The sequence below is a fragment of the Oryctolagus cuniculus genome, chromosome 9 (assembly GCF_964237555.1).
Source record: "Oryctolagus cuniculus chromosome 9, mOryCun1.1, whole genome shotgun sequence".
Lineage (NCBI taxonomy): Eukaryota > Metazoa > Chordata > Mammalia > Lagomorpha > Leporidae > Oryctolagus > Oryctolagus cuniculus.
In genome coordinates this window covers 91,679,779-91,706,375 of record NC_091440.1, presented here as the reverse complement: position 1 = coordinate 91,706,375, position 26,597 = coordinate 91,679,779, and the positions used below count along the sequence as shown (strand labels likewise).

The 26,597-nt window shown below is 54.5% G+C and overlaps 2 protein-coding genes across 17 annotated transcripts in view; one reads left to right on the top strand and one right to left on the bottom strand.

Moving 5' to 3' along the window:
- The window catches only part of EEF1AKMT1 (EEF1A lysine methyltransferase 1), a 43,112-nt gene extending 31,141 nt beyond the window's left edge, over window positions 1–11,971 (top strand). For 8 of the 15 annotated variants that reach the window (XR_011378901.1, XR_011378899.1, XR_011378905.1 and 5 more), the window contains 2 exons: window positions 3,160–3,283; window positions 8,761–9,619. The gene's annotated coding sequence lies outside the window, so the exon portion shown is untranslated. Of the gene's footprint in view, window positions 1–3,159; window positions 3,637–8,760; window positions 9,620–11,737 lie in introns of those variants that run through there. The other 7 variants (XM_070049132.1, XM_070049131.1, XM_070049136.1 and 4 more) reach the window with 2 other exon arrangements.
- On the bottom strand, window positions 3,836–26,196 carry IL17D (interleukin 17D). Of its 2 annotated transcripts, none has more exons than XM_051850700.2 (3): window positions 25,224–26,196; window positions 24,566–24,861; window positions 3,836–4,575 (listed from the first exon to the last, which is right to left on the bottom strand). In XM_051850700.2, exons 1-3 carry the CDS (start codon window positions 25,557–25,559, stop codon window positions 4,257–4,259), a joined length of 951 nt encoding a protein of 316 aa, XP_051706660.2. In that variant the 5' UTR covers window positions 25,560–26,196; the 3' UTR covers window positions 3,836–4,256. The 2 variants fall into 2 exon arrangements, with proteins under 2 accessions (XP_051706660.2, XP_051706661.2); XM_051850701.2 differs by having other exon boundaries at window positions 25,545–25,697.
- Window positions 26,197–26,597: the final 401 nt, after the last annotated feature.

Genomic DNA, 26,597 nt, shown 5'->3' with positions numbered 1-26,597 from the left:
TCCCTTTGGCCTCTGACTACGCGCCCCATTGTGAACGCAGATGCGGGTCCAACTTTGTGAACCTTGGAGAGGCTCCTTGGCCTCCTCCACCTCACAGAGGACTGCACAGGCCGCAGAGAACACTTACCTAGACTTGTCTGTGAGTCCTGCCCGGTCCAGATTTGCACCCAACTAACCATCCACGAGCCGGGAGACAGGGTGAGCATTGCGATGTTGCCAACAGAACCTGCAGGTCCCCCTACAACTAGCTGTTGTGGGGCAGAGGGTGCCTGGACAGCAGGAGCAGACAAAGGCCCAGGCAGCTATAAAATCATTTTCACACAGGAAGCAAAAGCGCCATTTTGCCCGTGTCCTGCTGAGAGAAAAGCAGTAAAAGCAGCAGCTTGGGTAATTGGCCCCTGAGTGGACCTGCTTGTATTTGCAGAATGCCTGTTAACTGCTCCTCCCAAATGCTCCTCTGTTTGTACAGAAATGCAGTAATCCTTCTACAGCCCCCGCAGCCCCTCCACCCCAGGCGTAGTCCCGAGTCCTAGCTGTATTTTCAAGGGTCCTTGAAAACTTTCTGGAAAATGCATACTGGGAAAAACTATCTGGATTTCAATTTTTTTTGCACCGAAATAAACATTTTTTAATTTCATTTTTCCATGAACTGTTTGAAGTACTTTCAATTGTTTTTCCCGTATTTATACACTTACGATAAAATTAATTTATAAATCAGTCACAGATGAACAATGAGAAGTTATTACAATATACTTTAATAATGTTATGTGAATGTGCTCACCTTCAAAATATCTCGCGGGCACTGTGGATACTAGCAGCCTCAAAATATAATTTATTTTTATTAACTCAAGAACTCTCATCTTGGGGCAGGCATTGTGGTGCAGCTGGGTAAGCTGCCTTCTGGAACACCTGCGTCCCATATGAGACTGCTGGGTTCGGGTCCCAGCTCTGATTCCAGTCCAGCTTCTAACGTGTCCCGGGAGGCAGCAGATGATGGGCCAAGTGTTTGGGCCCCTGCCACCCCTGTGGAAGACCTGGACTGAGTACCAGGCGCCTCGCTTTGACCTTGTTCAGCCCTAGCAGTTGGAGGCATTTGAGGAGGAAGCCAGCAGATAGAAGATCTCGCTCTGTCACTCTGCCTTCCAAATAAATATTGAAAAATTTTTTGACACCAAAACTTATCTTTTAATTCGATTTCCCATGGACCTTTTTAGTACACATAGAATACTTCAGGAAGAGAACTGAGGGGAGTCTTCCGAAGGTCAAGGGTAATGTGCTGTTAAAACAGAAATAACGTAACGAACTGGTAAGATGAAAGAGGGCCGGGGTTTGGCACAGAAGTTACCGCACCACTTGAGACACCTGCATCCCGTCCTGGAGAACCCAGCTCTGCTGCCGATTCCAGCGTTCTGACAGCGCACACCTGGGACTCAGCAAGTGATGGCTCCGTTAGCTGGGTCTCTGCCACTCACGTGGGAGGCCCAGGTTGAGTTCCCAGCTCTGGGCATTGGCCTGGCCCAGCCCCGGATGTTGTGGGTATTTGGGGGAGGGAACCAGTGAATAGAGTTTGAGTCTTATCCCCAGTTGTCCCCAGGAGCAATATCTGATGATGTGAGTGTCATAGATTCTTTGAGGAACCAGATGGGTGCTCAACAGATACTTATAGTAGATGAGCATTCCACTTAGAGAAAACAAGACACGCAAAGCTTGCCCTTCTGGGTCTAGAATGGAATGCTAATTTCTTCCATTGGGTATGTGATGTGATACCTTTTTGGAAAAAAAAAATTTTTTTTTAAGCACATTTGAGAGAAAGGAAGAGAGAGTTCCCATCCACTGGTTCATGCCCCAGATGCCTGCCACACACATGACTGGGCCAGGCCAAAGTCTGGAGCTGAGCATTCAGGTCTCCCATGTGGGTAGGCGGGATCCAATTATTTGAGCCCTCACTGCTGCCTCCCAGGGTCTGCATTAGCAGGAAGCTGGAGTCAGGAGCCAGAGCCAGGGATTGAACCCCGGCACTCTGATGTGGGAAGCAGGCATCTCAACCACTCGGCCAGATGCCCACTCTCAGGAGTGTGCTGCCTTTTATAACTCGTACAATAAATAAAATAGTGACGTTTCCCCCATGCAGATAGTTGCTCTCCTTAATTCCATGTCCTCTGACTCTTGCACTATTTATATTTGAGGAGGGCCTGGAAAATGTGACACAACAGCGGGATGACTGAACACAATTACTCACATCGCTGGCGTGCAAGGCTGTTTTTCTTCCACTAGGGATACCATTGTTCTTCCAGTAAAATGCCCCAGTCTACACAGCTAGCCAGAGCTGTGGCTTTCACTTTTGAACTTTTTATTTGGGCGATCTGGATTCCTTTTGGTGCTGTGTTTTCCACGTGGGCTTTCTGTCAGTGTTTGGTAGGAGTTGAAGGCTCTCCGAGTGACCCTAATGTCCAGATCAAACTAAGGCTGAACGTGATGTGGGGAAGCCAACCCTCTGAGGACAATGCATGTGGACAAAGGGCACTTCTTGGTCTTGGTTGGAGGTGTCACCAACAATCAGAGACTGACTTTCTGTGACTAGCTGATCCAAGACCAAATCAAACAGTGGTTAATTTAAACCTCAACTATAAAAATCAAACTAAAGCAAATACTTTAGTTAACATACAAGGAGACTTCAAAAAGCTCATGGAAGAATGGAATGAACAAGTTTGTTCTGTTCCAAAAATTTTGAGATCCATTTTTCATAATATACATTTTCGCAAACATTAATTAATTAATCTATCTGAAAGAGTTACAGAGACAGAGATCTTCTAACTGCTGGTTCACTCTCCAAAAGGCCACAATGACCAGGTCTGGGCCAGGCTGAAGCCAGGAGCCAGAAGCTTCATCCCGGTCTCCCACATTGCGTGCAGGGACCCAAGCACCTGGGCCATCTGCTGCTGCTTTCCCAGGTGCATCAGAAGTGGAGCAGCCAGGACTCAAACCAGTGCCCAGATGGGGTGCCGGCGCCACAGGCAGAGGTTTAACCCGCTGCACTATGCCAGCCTTTTTCATTAACTTTTTGAAGACCTCTTGGATTTCATTTTTTTTTTTTTGCACCAAAATGAACTTATTTTTTTTGCACCAAAATGAACTTATTTTTAATTCCATTTTCCACAGACTTTTTAAAGTACTCTCATGTTGTTGACCTGAAAAATCATCCAAACCCACCTAAGTAGACTCCACAGAGAAATACAGGCAAGAAACCGCTCCCTCCGTGGCTTCAATGACTTACAATGAACAGGTAACTTTTACAGACGATGGTGTTAGGAACAGGCTTTCAACCTCAAGAAGAGAGGGCTCAGCCCCCGCTGCGTGAGCAGGGACAGGCCTCCGAGCTGCTCGCTGGCCACTCCCGCTTCCTCCCTCCGCACGCAGGCCTGATCCTGCCGTCCTTTAACTCAGCCAGTGCTTGCTTGGACTTTCCCTGGGAACTGGCAAAAATGGTCCGTTCCACCTCTTACCTTACCTCGCCACTGCTTGTTTGCACATTGACCCCAGCAGCTTTCCAAAGTGAAAACAACACAAAAGCTCCAGTTATGTAAGTCTGAGACCACTTGTGTCTATCAAAAATAAAACCGAGTTTGAGCCTTCTGGTATTCCTGGCCCTTTGCGGTCCCAGGAGCCCCCCATGCCTCCTCCTGCTGATTGGTGGCCTGTCCATTTCCTGTCCGCCACGGTGGACCTGCTGAAATGGAGACCAAGGCCCAGCGCCAGCTGAAAAGTTTATCCAAGGACTCCAATTATGCTCCTAAAACACCCTCCCGGAGGAAATGAAGGCCAGCTTTATAGAATGTTTCTATGTTCAGTAAAAATCTTTTAATGTAGTTACTCTACATTGCTAATACAAAAATACTTTGTGCCCCACTCAAAACAGCTGAATAAAAAAAGCATGTAGTCTCTACTTCTTAAAACAAAAAAATATTTTTTTTAAGCTCATCTGTTTCTACCCCCAGCTGGAGGGAGCGCCTTGGCCCAAACACAGCCACGCAGCACCCGTGCCCTGGGGCGGGAGGCGGCCCTGGAGAAGCCCCCCCCCCCCCGCCCGCCCCCAGTGCCCTGTGCCGCAGCGCTGTGTGCACTTCCGCCTGCCCGAACACCAGCGAGGGTGTGCAGCCGGCCCGCTACTCTAGGAGGAAGCCTCTCTGCTTGCGTTTGGTTTGTGGTCTTCAGGGGTCGCCAGCCAAGCCCTCCCCCGGAGGTGGCCGTCGCGGCCCTCAGGAGCTGGCCGGCTGGTCGTTGGGGCTGAGCAGCAGCTTGGCGCCCTGCTTGTCCATGCTGGAGTTGAGGCTGTCCGCGTCCTTCTCCTGCTCGGGGACGCAGGTGCAGCCCACGGGGATGGTGACGTAGTCCTCGGTGTAGACGGCGCGGCCGCCGGCGCAGGCCGGGGTGCGGCGCAGCACGACGGTGGGCATGTACACCGGGGTGCTGCGGAAGTGGAAGTCCTCCTCCCCGAAGAGCCCCGTCAGGCAGCCGCGGCACAGGCAGTAGGCTTCGGGCAGGTACCTAGGGTACCTGGCCGGGTCGTAGGAGATTCTGCAGGGGGAGAGCAGGGTTCGGCTTAGGCTTGGGCGCCCAGGACCCAGCATGAGCCGAGAAAGGGCAGCCACGGCAAGATGTGTGCTTCTGAGACCGGGAAAGACAGGGCAAATAGTGGCGATGACTGATGACACCCAGCGGGGGAAGGCAGGGCCTGGCATTTCATCCTGGACCCCGTGGCCACCTGGGGGTCTCAGTTTATCTGCACTAAAACACATAAACCATAGCGCTCTGGGGTGTTTGGAATGGTGGACAGTGTTTTAAACAGACCCTGAGCCTGTCTCTCAAGATACCCTCAAAATGTACACTGATGTAAGTGGAAAGATAAAAAGTCCATGCAACCTCCACCTGCCCTGACAGGTGGCCGCCGGAACCCACTAGATTGGGATCAGGCACCCTGTCTGCCTGGGGCTACAACTTAGACCCAGAGGGGCCACCCCTGTGACACGCCACCCCCCCCCCCCCCGCGCCTAGCCTGCAGCCCCAGGTGGATCCCCAGGAGAGGTGGGTCAGGCCGGCCCAGGGCAGGCAGGACAGACAGCAGCCACCTGGCCAGAGCCAGCAGCAAAGGCAGCTGCAGGACATCTGTAGTCATAAGGTGGCCCCCGCCCCTCCATGTGTCAGGGTTGATGCGCCTTCCTCTGTGAAGAGGCCCAGGCTGCCGCAGGCGAGCACAGGACTGGCCAGCCTGGGATATGCGAGAAGTGAAGAATGGCTTAAACTCCATCAACTGCATCCTCCAAGTCTCCCTACTTCGTGGTCAGGTGCCAAGAACCCACTGTCAGCATCTCCCAGGCAGCCTGCAGTCACAGTACCAGGGCAAACAGGAACTTGGCTGGGCCTGGGGGGAGGGGCGGGGCTCCCTGGGAGCATGCCACCCACCACAGCCACCCACACACCCCACAGACTTAAGGAGGGGAATTAATTGGAATCCAGGGCTCCTCTCAAATATCCCCTTGCAGAAGGTAGCGTGGGACCACCATGACCGAAATTCTCGTTTCCATGAATCTTTCCTTTCCAAACGTGATTCTCTTGTGAATCTGCTTCTCCGTCTTCTGGAGTGGAGTCTTAGAGGCCCTAAACTCTGAATCACCACCTTGACCTCTACCAGGTCAAGCACAAGTGCCATCTTCGCAGACCCTCAGGGTGCCAGCTGGGAAGCCCCATGAGGGTGTGGACTCAGCCGAAGCCTCTGGGCGCAGTGAGGCAACACCTGCTTGAAGAATTTCACAGCCTAGAACCTGCAGGGTGCACCTGTCACCTGGGACAGCAGGGAAGCGGCATGGCCCCCACAGCCCACTGGGGGCGCTGGAGAGCAGCTCAGCCCAGCCCAGATCTCCCAGGCCCTCACAGCTGATGACCAGGCCCCATCAACAAAGTTTACAGCTCAGAAGGGTGTTCAGGCCCTCAGGTTACAGAAGGGGTGGGGCATCTGAAGGTGTGCCGGGACAGTGGTGAGGCTTGGTCTGAGAGAGAAGTTGCCGGAAGGAGGGCGGGTAAGGCAGAAGCTTGAGTAAGGGGCTCCCAGGATGTGGGGGTGGAAAGCGCAGTTAGATCGGGGGTGATGGCAGTGCGGAGTGTGGCTCTCGGGGGCCAGGTGGGCTGGGCGGCACGCAGTTTTCTTCTTCCCTTTGGGCTCAGCATCTGTAGCCGGGGTGGGGACTACAGCGAGACTGCGCAGTAAGCGGTCTGGAAACCATTCCCTCAACAACAGAAGCCTTCAGTGCCAACTGTGTGCAGGAAGAGCTGAGATGACCCACAGGAGAGCCCAGGGGGAGCCCAGGCAGAGCAGGAGGTGCCCATGCGGGCCTGGACTCTGATGGAGGCCAGCCTCCCACTGGAGCATCCTGAACCCGAGAGAGATTCCGCCATGCACATGGCCGCTGTCTGCATGTGGCGGACAAGGTCAGAAGCCAAGGCAACCGTGACTCTGAGGCTTCCGGCTGGGGTGACCAAGCTGGGGGAGCGCCCCTGGGGGTGGAGCCCCTGCCACCGTCTTTTTGTGCTGTTCTTGGGAGGATGGATGACAGTGGCGGGGCCCCAAATGAAGGCTCATAAATCATGCAAGATGCAAACGTCATCCCTGAAGCAAAAACACACGGGCCGACTTTGTCCATTTACACTTCCCGCGGATGCACACACAGAGCTGGGAACACCTCTAGGCTGCTCCTGGCCCGTTTGCTTCATGCTGCCGTCAGGGGCTTGGGAAGCAAAGTGAACCGGGGAGCCCTGCAGGACTGCAGAGGCTGTCCCCTCACCTCTGCAATGCTGTCCGACTCCTCTGTGAAGCTTCACTCTTAACCCCCAGCTTGGGTAAACTGAGGCACAGGTGCCCTGGCGCACCCCTCGTGCTGCAGTGTTTGCGTCAGGAAAAACCCCCACTCCGTGCCTGTGCCGCCCAAGGCCTCCAGCTCTGTCCTCACCCCAGTGCCTTCCCAGCATCCCCCTCACGGTCGCCTCCGCTCCAGGCGGCCCCGCGTGGAATGTTCCTTGACAAGCCCACAGCTTGCTCAAGATGCCCTCTCCCCGAAACATCTGTCAGCTCGCAGAGGCCCTGCCTCCTTTTAAGGTCTCAGTGGTGTAAGAATTAAACTTAACCCTTCTCTCCCCACGATCTCCCAACACAAGCTGCCTCTGTGACAGCCTCCGTGGCTGAGCTGACCCACCCGGCCTCTCCACAGAGCAAGATTTAGGAGCTGGGCACCTGGGGACGGGGAGTCGGCCATGTCAGCTTCCTGGCCCCACACCTGTAGCTGCTCCTGGCCCCGCTTCCTCCATGCTGCCCTCAGGGGCAGCGGCAGATCAGCAGCAGACCCCACTTACCACTTGAGAGGAACAAGACATTCTAAGTAATTCGGATTTATAAGCTCTCCTCCACTTTCCTCGTTTATCCGACAAATATCTGGAGGGGCTACGGAGGGAACACACTGTGCTGTCCAGGGGTTGTGAGCTGGGGGACGGATGTGCACACAGTCAGAGTTCACCAGCCTGGGCCATTCCTGGGTGGCTTCATCCAGGGGAGGAGAGGGCAGAGGTCAAAGTACAGGGTGGAGGGAATATGTTACAGCCGGGAAGCCCCAGAGGTGGGAGCAGAGAGCCACATGATGGCCTTCTATCCGTAGCCAGGAATTTGGATCTGATGCTGGAAGCAACAGGAAGTGGTCAGATGGAATTTCAGAAGGAGCCCTTGGGCCGGTGCTGTGGCATAGTGGGTTAAAGCCCCAGCCTGCAGCACTAGCATCCCATACGGTGTTGGTTCGAGTCCCGGCTGCTCCACTTCTGATCCAGCTCTCTGCTATGGCCTGGGAAAGCAACAGAAAATGGCTCAGGACCTTGGGCCCCTGCACCCACGTGGTGTGGGAGACCCGGAAGAAGATCCTAGCTCCTGGCTTCGGATTGGCACAGCTCTGGCCATTGTAGCCAACTGGGGAGTGAACCAGTGGGTAGAAGACCTCTCTCTCTGCCTCTCCTTCTCACTCTGTAACTCTTTCAAATAAAGAAGTAAATCTTAAAAAAAAAAAAAAAAAAAAAAAAAAAAAAAAAAAGAGCCCTGTGACCACGGTGGGGAAGAGGGCCAGGGCCCAGATGGAGGTCTCACTGCAAGATCACTGTTTCGGGTTCTCGGCACATACGTGGTGGTAAATACAGGTCGTAGGAGTACAGGAAGGCAGAGGAACTTGACTCAGACTGAACCCGTTTTCCTGATGTGCAGTGAGGAAGGAACATGGTGAGTGATGCTTTACAGGCCTAACCAACAAGCCACAGAATGGGGGTGCCGTGGTTCGCAAAGTGAAAGCTGCTGCCCCACGGAGCGGGGTTGACACGCAGTGGTGGTGGCGGGGGCGGGACGTCTGAGCGGTGCTTACGTCACGGAGGCAGCAGCTGCCCTTGTAGATTCATTCTGCTCTCAGAGGCCTGGGCACCCTTCTGGGCCTGGACCAGGTACCAGGAGAACGAGTTACTACAAAACGAGGCTGCCGCTGTCTCATCTCTGCGCACGCTTTGCCCTTCTGCTTTCTGCCACGCCACGCCACGCACGGCACAGCATGGCACGGCACGGCACGGCTAAATACTGTACGGCCCTGGCCAGGTGCTGAGCTGATGCTATCTCCATGCTCCTGGCCTTCCCAGCCTGCAGATCCACGAACCCAGTAAACTCCTTTATAATGCACCCCGTCTCAGGTACTGTTGCAGCCACCAAGGACCAAGGCACTAGGAAACTCAGCAGCATTTTTGCTCCAAGAGAAAAACAAGAGGGAGGAACTGACAGACTGAAAGCTCACGAGCGAAGGCGCACACAGCCCCCGACAGGCAGCAGGCCTGGCTGACACCTGCTCTCCACGACAGACTGAGCCCTGCCACTCCCAAGCGTCGATGTCTGGACGATCGCTTACGTGGTCACTTCAAAACACGTCACTGCTGGCATCTGGCCTAGCATTAAGACGCCCGTGCCCCACACTGGAGTACCTGGATTCGGCATCCAGCCCGGTTCCCGACTCCGGCTTGCTGCCAATGCAGGCCCCGGGAGGAGGTGGTGATGGCTCAAGTAATTGGGTCCCTGCTACCCATGTGGGAAACCCGGACTGGGTTCCTGACTCCCAGCTTCAGCCCAGCCCTGGGTGCTATGGGCATCTGGGATATGAGCCAGCAGATGGCACCCCTCTCTCTCTCTCTCTCTAATAATTCACAAAGAAAATTTAAAAACCAAACACACCAAACCCAAACCCAAGGTCATTCCATAAAACAACCGACCACTCGAGAGGGGCAGGCACTGGCTGTAGTGGCTAAGACACACGGGGGACGCCCATGTCCCGTATCGGAGTGCCTGAGCTCCAGCCCCAGCTCCCTGCTAAGGTGTACCCTGGGAAGTAGCAGGTGGTAACTCAAGTAGTTGAGTCCTTGCTTCCCGTTTTGGGGACCTGGATTGAGTTCCCGGCTCCTGGCTTTGGCCTGGCCCAGCCCTGGTTGTTGTGGGCATTTGGGGACTGAGCCAGCAGATGAAAGCTCGCTCTGTCTTTCAAATAAAAAAAAAAAAAATTGAGCACATTTGCGAGGACGGCTAGAGCTGGCGGATGGCAGGTAGTGGCTGCGTGGGAACCTGGCCCCGCCCCCAAGAGAGCACAGGTCATGGGAAGATCAGGTCAGTGCCTCACAACCCCTGGGGGGCGCCAGGTGCACCCAAGCTGCTGACCCCGTGAGGGGCTGGAGGGAACGCTCCCAGGGTGGCAAGGCTGAGGTTCAAGGGCAAGGGGGCTTCACCAAAGAGGAGGCGGAGGGAGCTTCCTGCAGAGATGGCGGCGCACACCAAGGCTGGAAAGCAGACAACCAGGGCAAACCACCAAGAGGTCACTGTAGCTGTTAGTGACGTGTGCAAGGCAGCATGTATGAGCACGAGCGTGTGTAGGCGAGGGTGTGAGAGCGTGGGTGAGTGGCGTGTATGAATGTGTGTGGGAACACAGCGCGCGTGTGTATGCGTGCGGGCATGTGTGAGAATATGCATGTGTGTGAGCACGTGAGCAGGGTGCACGAGCATGTGTAAATGTGTGTGCGTGCACGCATGCTCGGGTGGGGCAGGGCTTCTGTGAGAAGTGGGGGGAGCAGGCAGGCGCAGCAGACAGGCTGGGTTCTGCACGGCAGGCCCGTGAGACGCCCGTGGAGGAAGGGCAGCGCAGACGCCGGCTCCCAGAGCAGAGCAGGGCGGGCAGGCTGGCCTCTCCCCGCGTAGCTCCTTGCTGGCCTGTGCGCCTGAGGTCAGCCGGTCCCTGCCAGTTCTCCTCAGCAGGAATCAACCATTCTGTGCCGGGCATGCAGGTGGGCAACTCAGGTCTCGCCACCCTGGATGGCACTCAGGCGCCACCCTGGTTAGTCCCACAGGTGAAACTGACAGGCGCTTGGATGCAGTGGTGGGCAGAGATCCATCCAACTGAAAGTGTCCGCCCCAGCCCTCTGTAGGGCCCCAGGCACTGACATTTCCATCACCTCTGCTGCGGCCTGGGCCATGGGGTATCTCGAGCCATGAACGTGGGCAGTTTCTCTCACAATGCAAAGGCCCAACCAAGGTGGGAGACAAGCCCTGCAGGCCAATTTCGGCCCCGCTCCGCCCCGGCCAGGGAGACAGTCAGTGAGGGCTATGTTCTGAGTGAAGAAGCTCTGGCCAGCCCTGGGGCTCCCATCATCCATGGAGGCACTGTCCCTCGAGAGCCAGCCTTCTAGTGGCTTCACATTGTCCCCGGGCTGCTCCACACAGCCTTGGCACGCTGCGGGTCTGCTCAAGACACATCACATTTTCCCCTTGCAGAAGTGGCCCTGGGGCCACGTGTGTGTGAGGCTTGGCCCGAGTGAGTGACAGCTGGCCCGGCTTAATCCAAGAACAAAGGCAGAGTCCTCCAGGGATGATTAGAGGTGATGGAAACTGAGCCCGGGGAGGAATGCGAGTGACAGCAGAGACCAAAAAGAAAAAAAAACTGCTGCCCCCGGCCCCCCAGATGGGGTCGGAAACAATTCGAAGCGGTTCCGGACACTGAGAGCTCAGAAAACAATGAGCACATTCCCCGGGGGAGGCGGCCACCTGATGCCTCCCCACCTGATGCCCGAGTGTGGCGGGGACATTCATGGGCACAGACTCCTGGAGCTGGCTCACGTCTCCTGCTTTGCAAAACCTGAAGTTATTTTCATTTCAAAGCAGCAGAGAGAGGTCACAGTGTGGCTGTCTCGCTCAACCATTGCAAGACCCCAACCCTGGGGATGGAGGAGGTACCCCTCCATCCTTGGCTGTTGCCCTCAAGTATCAAATCGTGTAGGTGGAAAGCACTGCTTTTGCACCGATGGTCTACCCAGCAAGCCTTTTTGAAAAAGGCAGGGCGACAGCAAAGAGAGCCCTGGATCTAAACATTTGGTCCACCACGGTCACCAATCAGAGGCTTTGGGCAACCCACTCCCCTCTGCCTGGGGCTCTGCAAGGGGAAGCGGTCAGAATTGATGACCTGGCTACTTCCCCAGCGTCCTGATGGTGGGACTGAGAAGGGGATTTTTTTTTTAATAGATGTTTTATGCTTAGAAGGCCGGCACTGTAGAGCAGTGGGTTAGAGCCCCGGCCTGCAGTGCCGGCATCCTAATATGGGCACCGGTTCAAGTCTTGGCTTCTCCTCTTCCAATCCAGCTCTCTGCTGTGGCCTGGGAGAGCAGTGGAGGATGGCCCAAGTCCTTGGGCCCCTGCACCCATGTGGGAGACCCAGAAGAGGCTCCTGGCTCCTGGCTTCGGATCAGCGGAGCTCTGATCATTGCTGCCATTTGGGGAGTGAACCGGCAGAATGGAGGACTTCTTCCTCTGTTTGATTCTACCTCTCTGTAATTCTGCTTTTCAAATAAATCAATCTTAAAAAAAAAAAAAAAAGACACTTGCAATACATTGCATCTGTAAGGTCTTAGAAAATCTGCCCCCCGCCCGCCCCGCCATGAGTCTATGAAGTCAGTGCAATTCTATCCAAAATTCCAGTAACATTTCTCTGGGAACTTGGCAAGCCAATCCTAAAATTCAGAGAGAAAGAGAAAGGGGGAGAGAAGAGCCAAGAATAGTCCAGACCATTCTGAAGGAAAAGGAATGAGGGGCAGACTCAGTCCACCAGTATCCGGAGGCTGTAAAACTCTGGGGAGACCCACCCCTCGGCGGGCCGCGGGAAAGGCTGGGGGACCCGCAGCTTCCCTGTCCCAGAGCTCAGCGATCTCTGAAAACCCCATCTGTGGGAGACAAGAAGGTGCACAGACAAGGTTTCCCAAGCGTGGGTTTCAGACCTCCTGCACCAGGACCACGTGGGGACTCTGGTTAACATTCCGAGATCTGCACCGCACCGTCTGCGTGAGACGCCCCGCCTGCTCACAGGCTGCTCGGTGCCCCAATTTGCTCATTCCAGCTGGGAATCCCAGACTCGGAACAGCAGAAACCCATTTCTAGCGGCAGTTGCCAGCCTGGGCGCCGATGCCTCTGCAGGGTAACACCGGCCCCGGGTTAGCCATATATGTCATGGCTGAGGCTGACGGCAAACAACTGGATGGTGGCACCTTCCCAAGGATGCGCAACAAACACCCCAGCCCAGGGCTCTCCTAGGCCACCAAGCATAATTCAGGCCGAAACTCATTATTCACCCAACAAGAAATTAGCATGACCAACCCAGTGGCTTTGCGATCTTTTTGTTCTTCGCTGGAGACACATACATGACCTCGCTAAAAAAAAAAAAAAAAAAAAAAAAAAAAAGTGATGCTATCCCCCACCCCCAGAGATTCTAAATGAATTGCTCTGGAGTAGGGCAAGGATGTTAGGATTTTTTTTTAAAAAAAAGCTCCCCAGCCAACGCTCAGAGACGGCCCCTGGTGGAAGCCATTCAGTTTGTGTTTAGGAGACTTCCTTTCTTCGCCCTTTGCTGCAAACCCTGCAGCTGGGATGCGGTGGGAACAAAGGGCAACCACTCGGGGAAGGCCTGCGCCCCGCGGCCTGGGCTATGGCTGGGGACAGTAGGACCCTTTCGGCCGCCCGGGGGCAACCGAGGACACCGCAGGCCACAAGCAGCTTGTCCTGTGGCTGTCAGGCCCATCGGCTCCACCCGCCTGCCCTTCCCTGGGGCCCGAGGCAGCCAAAGCTCTTCGCTGCCTGCTGCCAAGGAGCTCTGAAAAAATGCTTTTCTGGCTCCTACAAGAAAACATCACTTGTGCATTTCTTATGAGCAAGGACATGGAAAACTCAGCCTGGGGTGGCAGCGAGGCCTGAGCCAGGCGCTGGTCCCCACGGGCGCCACCTGGCCAAGGAGAAGGCTCGGGGCTGGTCCTGCCCCCATGTGGGGACTGAGGCTGACTTTGATGTGATCCTGAATCTGGCACGGAGGCCAGGTCTGAAGCCGAGCCAACGATCCCGCTCTCCTGCCAAATGAGCAGGCTCAGGGCCACGAGGACACAGCTCAGCCTTGCCCAGTCCTCCCCTCTCGGGAGGAAACTGAGGCAGGGGCTTGTCCGAAGTCTTCCGGCTCCCCTGGGCTAGCCCAGCTGCCTGCACCCTGCAACGTGCACAGAAGGGGCAGTGCCAGGTCGGGGTTTGTGGATCGGCGCTGGGTAGCGGGCTAAGCAAGCGGCACCCAGGAAATCCATTCATTCCATGTAAAATTTGTGCCTCGGGGCGCCTGGGGAGAAGCAGAGAGACAGATGCTGCAGAAAAGAAAGCAGAAGATGAGTCGGTGTGGGGGTGTGGGTGTGGGTGAGTGTGTGTGGGGTGTTTGCAGAGGGAAAGAGAGAGAGAGAGATGAGGATGAGAGCCCAAATTTCTCGAAGGGTTTTATTCTTTTGTCATGGCAAATGCCACACATTCAGCACCGCTGGGAAGTATGTCTTCAAAGGAAAAACACGACTCATGCCCACGGGATGACTTAGCCCTGTCCAGCGGAGGTCGCGGGACCTGGGGTCAGAGCCATCTATGGAGTGTCCGCCCTTGGGTGCGGGGGAGGTGCCTGGGCGCACAGAGCCAGGAGCCCACTGGACAGCAGGCGAGGCAGCTGACTGCCCCCTCACTGGGGTGGGGGGGCGGTGCTGGGCGAGAAGGAACGTGCTGGGTCACCTTCTCTTTGACCTCAGGTCAGTTTAGGGAGCAACGTCCTCACCGCCCTCCTCCACCTCTTAGAGTGTCCTTTCGGGCGAGGACAGCAGATGGCATGAGGAATTGCACCTCCTGGCGGGCGCGCGCATTCCCGGGCGCGTCCAAATCCTCCCACATTTTATTCAGGTGAGGAACTCTGAAAGAGGCGCTGATGGGATGAAACAGTATAGCCCTCCCAGGCCTCGGCAGAATGTTCACGTAAGCCCCGGCGGCCAGAGGGGAGCCATCAAAGCCAAAACAAGGGTGGACTTTAATCCCAAGACAATGCCCGGGGACAATGCTTTTTATTTTTACCCTGTGAAACAGCGAGAGGTACAGCAGAGTCGCCTGTATTTTGAGAAGCTCAGAGGGGACAAAAAATAGACAGCGCAGTACTGGGATGCTTCAGAAAATTCATGTAAAACTGAAATGAAAAGACGCCCTTATTTTGGTGCAAAAAAAAAAAAAAAACCTTAAAATTCACACGTGCAGGGGTCCTCAGGGAATTCATGGAAGATGTATATTAAGAAGGAATCCTATGCACGGATCTAAAAAATAAACTCATCTTTTAATTTCATCTTCCACAAACTTTTTGAAGTGCCTTTGTGCTTCGGCTGGTTCAAATTCGCTCACCTATAAAAGTATTTTTGGGAAAAGTCCCACCATGTATTGAAGAGGCTGCTTTAGACAATGCACACTACAATCCTACAACACCCATGGATGACAAGGAGGCAAGCCCCGACCTGGGCTGAGCTTTTTCTCTCCAGTCCATTTTCAACTCTCTCTACTCCCCCCCTTTTTAACATAATATTATGATTTTACAACAGGACACAGTACCTATGCTGATGTAGATATTAAGCATATATTAGAATAATGGAAATATTCCTTGAAGAAAGGGTCATTTGCCTTGAAGGCATTAGAATACCTAACAGGTGTGAAGCAGAGACCCAGAGCAAAGGGGGCACATTCAGGAAAGCCTTTAAAAAAAAAAAAAAAAAAAGGCCCCTGGCCCCAGATTCCACAGCCAACACAGCATTGTCAGGGCCCAGGCAGCCTGTGTGCAGGGAAGGGGACGCCGGCACGGTGCTGCCCCCTGTGGGCCACAGTCACCGCTGCAAACGCCTTGGCTGCAGCTGCCCTGGCCAGGCCGGGATGGGCTGGCGTTCTTTGCGCTGGGTGGGCGTTCCTCAGGCTGCGGGGAGCCTTTGTTCTCAGGGCCTGGCACAAATTGCCAGTGTGTAAAGGGCACTTGGACACGGCACATTTGGAGAAATGATGAACGTGAGCATTTAAAAAAGGGTAACTGCAGAGGGAGCCGCTTTTCTAGCCCGAGCCAGTTTGCCAAGCACGTGGGGCAAAGCCGACCGAACCCGGCATGTGTAGCCATTTTTCTTGTCAGTATTCCCTAACAAGACAGTGTAACAACTACGGACAAGGCACGTACTATTACCTATTACAACTCCTTCCATAAGGAACTTGAGCACCCGGGGATTTTGGTATGTGAGAGGGTCTGGGAATAATCCCCTTTGGCTACTGAAAGATGATGCTGTTTTTTCCTAACATCATTTTCTGTGTTTAAAGGTTCATTTTTTATTTATTTGAAAGGTGGAGTCAGAGAGAGAAAGACAGAGAGAATCTTCTATCTGCTGGTTCACTCTCCAAATGGCTGCAATGGCTGAGGCTGGGCCAGGCCAAGGCCAAGAGTCAGGAGCTTCTTCTAGGTCTCCCACGTGGGTGCAGGGGCATCAGCAGGGAGCTGGACTGGAAGCAGAGCAGCTGGGTCTCAATTCGGTGCCCATAAGGGATGCTGGTGTTGCCGGCGGTGGCTTTACCCACTGTGCCACAGCACTGGTCCCTTTCCTAGCAGTTTCACCCCATGGATGAAGAACCCATGCCCATGGAGGACTTTGATGATTCCACCGAAGATCTGAGAGGAAGTGACGTGCATGGTGCCCTGTGGTGGCAGGAGCCAAGCTCAGGGCCTGGCTGGCCCCACCCCACAGAACTCCGTGTGTCTGAAGCATGAACGTGACCTTGGGTTTCTGTGTTGGTAAAATGGATTCACTAGTGGACAGTCCACATCTACGTGGGAAACAGGATGTTGGGTTAAGTAAACTTAATAGAGGAGAGGTAAACAAAGATATCCTTTATATAAATCCAGCCCTTCCTGGTGAAAACCCTTCTGAAATGCCGCATTGACAAATACCAGAAGGTAGGCTCGCCACAGCCTGAGGGCCACTCTGAACGAGCCATCACTGACCAGCTGGCTGTGCGGCGTGGACCTTGCCTGGCCACTGCTAACCGACTGGAAGGTGGACCTGCGTTCTTAGAACATCCAGCAAGTTACAGATCTCCCTCAGAATCCACAGGGGATTGGACCCCGTCAGGGACCAAACCTGCAGGGGCTCAAGTCTTGTATGGCAGAGAATCAGCTTAGACAGCAGAAGATGGCCCAAGTGCTTGGGCCCCTGCACCCATGTGGGAGACCAGGAAGAAGCTCCTGGCTTTGGATTGGCCCAGCTGCAGCTGTTGCGGCCAATTGGGGAGTGACCCAGTGGACGGAAGACTTCTCTCTCTCTGCCTCTCCTTCTCTCTCTGTGTAACTCTTTCAATAAATAAATCTTAAAAAAAAAAAAAAAACACCAGGTTAACACCTATGCATATCCTCCTACACTTGAGACAGCTCTAAATGACTAGTAGTGCCCAATACTATGTAAACGTAAACGCTATGTCAGTGGTTGCTACAATGGATTTTTTTTCTTTCTTTATTTGAAAGGCAGAGCTACAGAGAGAGGGGGAAGAGAGAGAGATCTTCCATCTGCCGGTTCGCACTCTAAATGGCCACAAAGGCTGAAATTGGGCCAGGCCAAAGGCACAAGTTGGAACTCCATCCAGGTCTCCCACGTGGCTGCCAGGGGCCCAGGCACCCAGGCGGCCCTCCACTGCTTTCTCAGGCTCATTAGCAGAGAGCTGGATGGAAAGTGGAGCAGCTGGGACTCTAATTGGTGCTCCTATATGGAATGCTGGTGTTGCAGGTGGATTAACCTGTTGTGCCCCTACACTGCATTGTTTAGGGGATAATGACGGGGAGCGGGAGGTCTGTATGTGATCAGTACAGATGAAATTCGTCTCCACGTCCATGGCAGGGGCCTGCACGGCTGCCCCTCCTTCTTCAGGGCTGTCTAGTACTTCTCTGACTACCGTGCTGGGCTGCTGGCGGGTGTTTGAGTGACTTTCAGTCCACAGCTGTACAGACCTGTGTCCAAACATGGCTGCTGTGTGCTTTTCAAATGAAATCCCAGAGGGGAATTTCATTTTTTCTGCTCTGTCTTCTCTAGAGTCCCCTTCTGAACGTTCTGGTAACTTGGGTCCTCTACAGGAAAGTATTCAATTGACATCCGCTCAGGCGCATCCCGCCGGGCACCTGCCCATGCCAGCCTGCTGGGGTGGCCTTGGCACCTCTGAAAACTCCCTCGTGGCCGCAGCCCGTTTTTAAGCCTCTCGCGCTTCTCATATCCTGGACCCCTTTCTCCATCATTCCCTGTCCTGTTTTTCCTTCCACTGGTACCGCTCTCCCTGCAATTGCTTATGGCAGATTTTGGTGTGGTCTCTTAAATTTCCTGGAGGAAGTTACATAAAAAAGTAACACATAAACCCTAAAAATAAGTTAATGGTACATTACTCATACCCTAGAGAAAAGTTACCTTTTCATTAATACCCCAAAATTGACAAATATAAACAAAAAGTATTTAGAGGACTAGGTGTCTCTTCGGGAGCTTCGTCATAAATGAGTAATGTGTCTCTAGCCTTCACAGTGAAGCCTTTCTTAATAGATCAACGTGGCTTTCTAAACATTTACTGAGCAATCAAGTTGATTTCACTTTTGGCATTTTTGTTTTTCAAGCTAAAGAGAAACAAACACTACGCCACAAAGTACACGAGAAAATATTTTTAAACTCTGCAAGGTGAATGCGGCTTTTCTAACAGCACCCTGGGCAGCAGCGCGGGCTCCCGGCTCTCCCACTCCATGGCTGTCACCTCCACAGCTGGGCTCCTCAGCATGTTAGAGCCCCCAGAACCGGACCCGCCCACCCAGTGCTCAGTAAGCCAATCACCGACGTTAGGCGAGTGGAGGGAAAGAGCAGGTATTTATTGCAGTGCACAGAGTGGGCAGCCCTTGAGTACTTCCGGGAATGCTGAGGGTGTGAAGGCAGGGAATCTTAGAGCCGGAAGTTGGGGGTGAGCAGTGCGAGATCAGCTCACGTGTGGCCTCTGGTTGGTCCACACTGTGCGTGGCCTCCCACGGATGGGGCAGTGATCACCCCCCAGCGTGTTTCCTTTGGAATCGCAAAAATGGGCTCCAGTCTGTCTACCTAGATAGCCTGGGTGTTAGTTTCTTTGAAAACACCCAATTAAAGCTAACTTGAGGGGTGTCCCGGGGTGATAAGTGAACTCAAGGCATGCGATCAGGAATTCTGCCTAATTGTGGCAAGAGCTCTGAGATCACAGGCCAGCACTGATGTGCTGGAACAACTGTGCTACCCCCTTAAGTCAATGAGTTAAGCTGTACAGAGGAATTGCAAGCAAAGCTAGAGACACGGGGACCTGATGAACCCTGCACCAAAGGCTTCTAGGGACAGTGGTAGAGCTCAGCTATAGTTGAAGCCCTCGCCAGTCCTGAGGTCACAGGGGCTCTGAAAACCCCAGCTAGACGTCCACAGTCCTGCAGGGCAAACAACTCCCTTTTCACCCAGGCTCTTCATGTGTCCAATGATACTGCTATGCACAGAAGCTTCCTTGCTCTGGTATCTGGGGAGGGTCGACCCAGGACACCAGGAAAGTCCCAAAGCTCAGGGCTGTGCAGGCTCCCCGACTCCACCCAGAAATGCAGATCACCTACCTGTGAAAACCCATTGGATCATGGGAGGAAAAACCTGAGAAGATACTGCAGTTACATAGATCCTCTTGGACTGTATCCCATGTTGCAGCAGTTAGCATCTGCTGTCCTGCCTGCCTGCCTACTGCTCCCTTGCAGCTTGTTCAATAAATCTAATTCCGCCCACCACCCACGATGGTAGCTGGGAAATTTCCCTTTCTGCTCTCAAGTTAAAAATTAAAATTTCTTTGAAATAAAGGACACAGACATATAGCAGAAAATTCAAAAGATGTAAGACAGAAAAATAGGTTTCTACCCTAACCCTGCCTCTAGCCTGAAGACCCTCTCAGAACATGCACTAGAGTGGCCACAATACATATGTATCATTTAGGGGGCTGGCACAGCCACCAGCACCCCATATTGGAGTCCTGGCTCCTCTGCTTCTGATCCACCTTCCTGCTAATGCACCTGGGAAGGCAATGGAAGATCCCTGCCACCCATGTAGGAGTCCCAGATGGAGTTCCAGGCTCCTGGGTTTGCCATGGCCCAGCCTTGGTCATCGCTGCCATTTGGGGAGTAAACCAGTTGATGACAGATCTCTCTGTCTCTGCGTCCATCTGTCTGTCTGTCTGTCTCTCGGTATCCTTCTCTCTGATGCTCTGCCTTTCAAATAAATTTTTAAAGATTGATTTGTTTATTTGAAAACAGAATTAGAGAGAAGGGGAGAGAGAGGAGGGAGAGAGGGGAGAGAAGAAGACAGAGAGGGAGAGAAGAGGAGAGAGAGAAAGATACCTTGCATCCACTGGTTCACTCCCTAAATGGCTGCGACAGCTGGGGCTGGGCCATGCTGAAGACAGGAGCTAGGCGCTTCAATCAGGTCTCCCACCTGGGTGGCAGGGGCCCAAGGACTTGGGCCATCTTCTATTGCTTTCCCAGGTGCATTGGCAGGTAGCTGGATTGGAAGAAGAGCAGCCAGGACTTGAACTGGAGCCCTTATGAGATGCCAACACTGCAGGCAGAGGCTTAACTTTCTATGCCATAGCACTGGCCCCTAAATAAATCAAAAAAATATTTAGCATATGCATGTCAGTTTCTCCTTTGCCACAGAAGTGGCAGCATGCCACCCAACTGCTTTCCTGCTCTGTGCTGGTGACGGATCTGCTTAGGTGCCCTTCCAGCTGCCCCGTTCCTCTTCACAGCTGGATGGTACAACAACTCATTGCCTAGTGGTAGATGTCTAGGCAGTTTCCAATCCCTTGCTACTATGGCAATGGACACATACCCTTATATGCCTATCACTTGGCACATGGGTAAACGTATCTGTAGGAAAAACACCAAAGAATAGAATTGCTAGCTGAAAGGGTGTGCAAACTTAAGATTTTGATAGTTACTACCCAGTTGCCCTCTAAAACGTTGTGCTGATTCATACCCCCATACTGTATGAGCAGGCCTTTTCCCTCAAACCCTTCCCAAAGTAGCCTGCTGGGTGACAGAAAGGGGGGAAAAGGTTAAAAGGTTTCTCAGTAGAGCTTACACACGCATTGCACTTACCAAGCCTGCAGTGAACATTGCTTCCCTGGGAACGGTCCCCAATGCATGCCTGTCCTTCCATGATGTCTTTGGTCTTTTCCTTGCTGTACTGTGGGAGCTCTTTAGGAAAGGAGCCCGTTGTGACGTGGGTAGAAATATTTTTTCCCAGTGTGCCCCAAGTTATCCTTTTTAAAAACTTATCAGTAGGAGAGATGTACTTCTCACAGCTCTGGAGCCCGAGGTGCTGGGGGCTGTGGTGTCTGCTAGGGGCCCCTCTGCTTCCACGACAGGGCCTTCCCACATCCCCACGGGGAACGCTGCCCTTGTATTCTGCTTACTTTATTTTGCCGAGAAAAAATGGTGTACAATTATGTAAACGCATTTCTCAATCTTGTCTCTTAAGACTTTTGAGGTGCGTGAGCTTCCACACAGGCCTCCTCCACGCCAAGATTATAAATATAATTGCTCAAGTCTTTCTCCATTTTTGTGGTTTTATTTTTTTAATTTTTTTTTTTTTGCATTCAAATCTTTGAATCATCTGGAAGTCATTTTCACATAGCGGTGAGATCCAATCGCATCTTTTCCAGCTGGCAACCCAGCTGTCCCAACACCATTTGCTGAACGATCCATCCCTCCTCCGAAGATAGGGAAAGCCACCTTGAATATCAAACATCTATTTCTAAACCTAGCTTACGCACCTTCTGTGGCATCAGTACTGTTGCCCCGTGGTCTGTTTTCCTACCCATCTTTGGAAAGACAGTTGTCCCCTGGGTGGGGAACTGGTTCCAGGCCACCCTGAGGATCCCAATTGCACAGACGCTCCAGTGCCTTTTACAAAATGGGGTGGTGTTTGTGTAGAAACTACAAGCATCCTCCTCATACTAAAATCAGATACCTAAGACAGTGTAAATGTTTTGTACATGGTTGCTATACTACATCGTTTAGGGAATCATGTCATGAAAACAGACACACAGGAGCCAGGGATACAGAGGGCGGGTGGAGACGGACTGCGCCACTCTGAATCTGAGCGCACAGGCCGGCGCCTCCAGGGAGTGTTCTTCCACCAGGACCACTGAACCCTCAAAACCAAGCCTGTTCTCCTACAATACCTCTTCTAGAACAGGCTCTGCACTTTCCCGGCTTTCCCTTCTTCTAAGCCTCCCACTGACTCAGGAGGTGGTAAGAGGGCGAGCAGCCAGCTGTCTCAAGTCCTGGCCCAGGGACATCCCCTAGGGATGGGCTTTCCTCCAGCAAGAGGAAGCCCCCCAGCCTCCATTTGCACCTGGGGAACGATCTCACCCCTGCTAACTAATATGAACAACAGTGTCCGTGACCTCAGGCTACCCAATAACCCAGCACTGAAGTTCCACACGTGGCAGATGCTGGCAGAACACACCAGGGCCCCCACCTTACCCTCTCATCTATAACCTCTCTCTGTTATCACCTTCATCTCAGCCGAGAGAGACACAGGGGTCTGTCTGTCGCAAGGACAACTCCACTGAATTTGCCATGTGCTAACTCCCAATCTATCCTCCAGCCCTGCCCCCTCCACCCTCTTTCATGACTGACAGGTCACTGTCAACAGTCAGGGAGGTAAAACCTACAGACCTGTTCCTCATTCTGTTTGCCCACTGCGCTTCAAGACACCATCAACAACCCAAGTCAGAAACAAAGGACCTATGCCTAACAGGAGGTCCTGACACTCACTGCTGTAACTCTTGCCTAGCTTGGAGGAGCCCCAGTTTGCCTGGAGAGATTAGAATTTGTTAGAGAAAGGTGCAGAGGCAGCAGCTTATGACCAAAGAGGCCAGACTGATGCCTTGAAAGATTTCCTGGGCCAGTGCTGTGGCACAGTAGTGTAAGTAGTGCAAGCCTTCACCTGTAGTGCCAGCATCCCATATGGTTCGAGTCCCGGCTGCTCCTCTTTCGATCAAGCTCTCTGCTGTGGCCTGGGAAAGCAGTAGAAGATGGCCCAAATGCTTGGGCCCCTGCACCCGTGTGGGAGACACAGAAGCAGCTCCTGGCTCCTGGCTTAGGATTGGCCCAGCTAAGGCCATTGCGGATATTTGGGGAGTGAACCAGTGGGTGGAAGACCTTTCTCTCTGTCTCTCCCTCTGTCTGTAACTCTGCCTCTCAAATAAATAAAATCTTTAAGAAAAGAAAGATTTCCCAAAGTCTTTTCACCCTATTTAGCACATCAAAGATATAACATGAGGTTGGATAAAGAAGAATAAAATCATAGCCCACCCTTTCGGGTCCTGAAAATGATGGGAAAACAAAGAAAAAGCACGAGAATGAAGCCCCAGATCAGTGGCATGCTCTGCGTGTCCTGGAAGCATCAGAGGGAAGATGGGAGCCAGGAGAGTGGGGTGGGGGTAGGGGTCCCAGGCCTGACGTCCACATGGGCAGGGCTTCTGAGACTGGCTTGGCCACAGGTGAATTTGGTCCTCTGCAAGAAAGAAAACCCTAAAATTGGGGCTGGTGCTGTGGCATAGTGGGTCAAGCCACTCCTGCAGTGCCAGCATCCCACATGGGCACCAGTTCCAGTCCCAGCTGCTCCACTTCCTATCCAGCTCTCTGCTGTGGCCTGGGAAAGCAGTTGAAGATGGCCCAAGTCCTTGGGCCCCTGCACCTGCATGGGAGATCTGGAGGAAGCTCCTGGCTCCTGGCTTCTGATCAGCCCAGCTCTGGCTATTTGGGGAGTGAACTAGTAACTCTTTCAAATAAATAAATCTAAAATAAAATAAAAAAAAAAACCCTTAAATCTAGCTTTGCAGAACAGATTTGGGTTCCTGTGTGGCACTGAGCAAAAGGAAGCCCCTCTCCCCCCTCAACTGGGGGGTTGGGGCTGGAGGGAAGTCTGCAGTTTAGATAAAATTATTACATTTTCTCTGAACATCTCGGCAGCAGTGTGGACTGAAGGCCTCTCCTGCTCCTTTCGCCCCACACGGAATCAAGCACCCACTAACCCTCCCACCCCATCACCTTTCCTTCTTTAGTTCACACGGATCCCAGTCTCGCCTGCGCGCGACCCTAGCTGCCTTCTGCGGAAGCATTGCAGGGCGGCTGTCCCTCATCTCCCCCCGCAGCCCCCAGGAGACACTTTCCTACCACACCAAGTGGCTTCCCCGGTCAAACGTGAGCGGCCCCTTCAGCCCCTGCTCCCCTGGCCAAGTCTCCCGCCTCATCCCTCGCCACTCGGAGCTGGCGGCCGTCCGCGGGTCTCCGCTCTGCCCCCATTCCCTCGTCTCAGCGACTGCTGTCCCCCGGCTCAGCCACCAAGACCCCGTCCTCTCACCGCCTCAGGGGTCCTCCTGAGGGTGGCAGTCACAGCCACACCCTGGCTCACCGTCTCACCATTCCCAGCCTGTCTTCTACAAGGACCTCCCCAGCAGACCCATCTCAGAATCCTCCCCATTCTCCAAGGTGCATTTCAAACGCCGCGTGGAACCCCACTCCCCACCTCCCCACCCGCGCCTGCCAAAGTCCCCACACCCTGGAACGCTGCACGCTGCCTCGCGCTCTGCCTTGCTTTAGCGCCCCTTTCCCCATCACCCCCACCCCACCCAGACCACACAGGCTCAGGGATGCCTGCAGAGTTCCCCCTCACAACTTCCGGAGGCCTCCACTGCAAAAGTCCATAAACGTTAGCAGTAAAAGGTCACCTGGCTTGTCCCTGCGGAGTCCACTTAACCGTGTGTACCTGGCAAAGAGCAGGTGCTCCAGAGGTATCTGCTGCGCTTGAAAGAACGCAGGGGTCAGTACGCGGGAGATTCCTTCGTTGAAGGTGCGTGGCCTCCCAGCAGGTCCACTTGCTCCCCTGCTCTGGTCCCGCCCCGCAACGCCCCGCACACCTGGCCCCGCCCGGCCCCGCCCCGTCCAGCTCCGCCTCGTTCGCGCTCTCCCCGCCCCATTTACCCCGCGTCGCCCCGCCCGGCCGGCCGCGCCCTGCTCCTCCGGCTCACCTGTAGGCCCAGGGCGACACGCTGCGCAGGTTGGTGGGCGTCCGGAAGCGGCGGTCGGCGGGCCTGCCCCCTGCTGGGCAGCTCGCGTTGCGCGCCTGCTCGCGCGGCCCCAGCTGCAGCGTGTGGTGGAAGGCGCTGAGCACCCCGGCCGCCAGCCGCCCGTACAGCTGCTCCAGGAGCTCCTCGGGCCGGTCCGCGCAGCCCCGCGGCCGCGCCGGGCGCCTGCCGGTCCTCGGCGCGCCCGCCGCCCGGCCCGGCGGCAGCGCCAGCAGGAAGCCGGCCACGAGCATCCAGACCTGCGGGACAGGCCGCGCTCAGCGCCCGCGCGCCAGCGGAGCCCGCCCGCGCCCCCACGCCCCGCGCCAGCACCCCAGCCCGGCGGGGCGTCTCCCGTCGCAGCGCAGACCGTGAGGCCGGCCCGGAGGATGGGTGCCGCGCGGACCGGCCCCCGCGCGCCCTCCCCGCCTGCCCGCCGCCCGCGGGGGCCCCGGGGGCCCGCCCGGCGCCGGCCCGCGCGCCCCCGACCCCCGCCGCCGCCGCCGCCCCGAGCAGGGGCCGGCGCGGGGGGCGGGTGCGGGGCGCGCGTGCACGTGTGCGTGTGCCTGCCGGGCTGCTGCGCGGCGGGCTGCGAGTGCCTGTGACGCCGCCGGCCGCTCACCTCCGGGCGCGCCATGCCTGCCTGCGCCGGCCGCCGTCTCGCGAGGGGAGCCCGCCGCCGCCTCTCAGACTCACGCCCCTCGCCCTGGCTGCCCGCCCGCCCCCACCCCGCCGCCGGACCCCGCCAGCCGCCACCCCGGCGTCGGCTGCCGGGCCGAGGGCGCGGGGCCGGGCTGGCGACCCGGGCAGCCGACGTTGCGTGGGAAACCTCCGGCGTCGTCTCCTGTGCGCGGCTGCCGCCCGGGGTCGCAGGCGCCGGGCGGCTCTGCACCCTCTGCCTCCGGGAGTGCGGAACGCTGTGTCCCCCGTGACGCGGACTCACCAGGGCGCCCAGCATCTCCCCGCCGGACGACGCCCTCCGCCGTGCCCAGAGAGATGGCGTCCGGCCGCCGCGCGCTGGCTGAGGCGTCGGAGTCTGCCCTGAGCGCGGGGCCGAGCCGCGCCGCGCGGGAGGAGAGGCCCGTCTGGCTCAGCCCCGCGCGCTGCTGCGGTCCTGACTGGCCCCAGAGGGAGGTGGGAAGCGGCCGAGGAGACTCGAGAGAGGAAGAGTGAGGCCCGCAGAGTGAAGTCACGGGAGGCGGACTTGGGTTCTGAGGAAGACGATTTCTCCTAGAAATTAAAGCGACTCGACTAGAGATAAGCCGCCTGGAAAGTGAATGCGCCCCAAACCTAGGATTCGCCACCTGGGTCACTTCTGAGATTCCATAGTTTAAAGAAGCCTAACAGATTTTTTTAAATCTCTATTTTTAATAAGATGAGGACCTTATGGCTCCCTTCTCCTAAAAACCTATAAAAGGATGCTGTTCCTCTGTCGACTGTGAAAACAAAGTACCAAATGCTTCCCCCAGCTGTCACTTAAGTGGCTGTAAATGGGCATCCCCTGCTGTATTATTACAATTTTGGAGAATTCCTACTCCGCAATAACAAATTGTAAGTGCAAGCAGTCATGTACAATTGGCCTAGTATTCTGTGAATTAAAAGAAGTACACTAAATGAAGGACTGTGTTTTATTTCGTGAACACAAATTGCTCATTTGTTCATTCTGCAAACAAATGCTTAGTGCTTTCTACCTGGTGAGCTAATGAATATGATCTTTTTTTATTTGTTTGTTTTGAAGATTTAATTGAAGGGCAGAATAAGATCTTCCATCTGTTGGTTCACTCCCCAAATGGCCACAGTGGCTGGGCTAGATGGTCAGATGGCTCCTACTGGTCTCCCAGGCACGTTAGCAGAGAGCTGGATCCTAAGCCTAGCAGCCAACTCAAATTAGGCAGCACCAGCCATTGACTGTCTTGATCTGAAAATAAAAGATCAACACCAGCTGAAAGCTTGTTGAAAGTGCCTGAATATGTAGTTTATAGCTCCTTAAATGCAG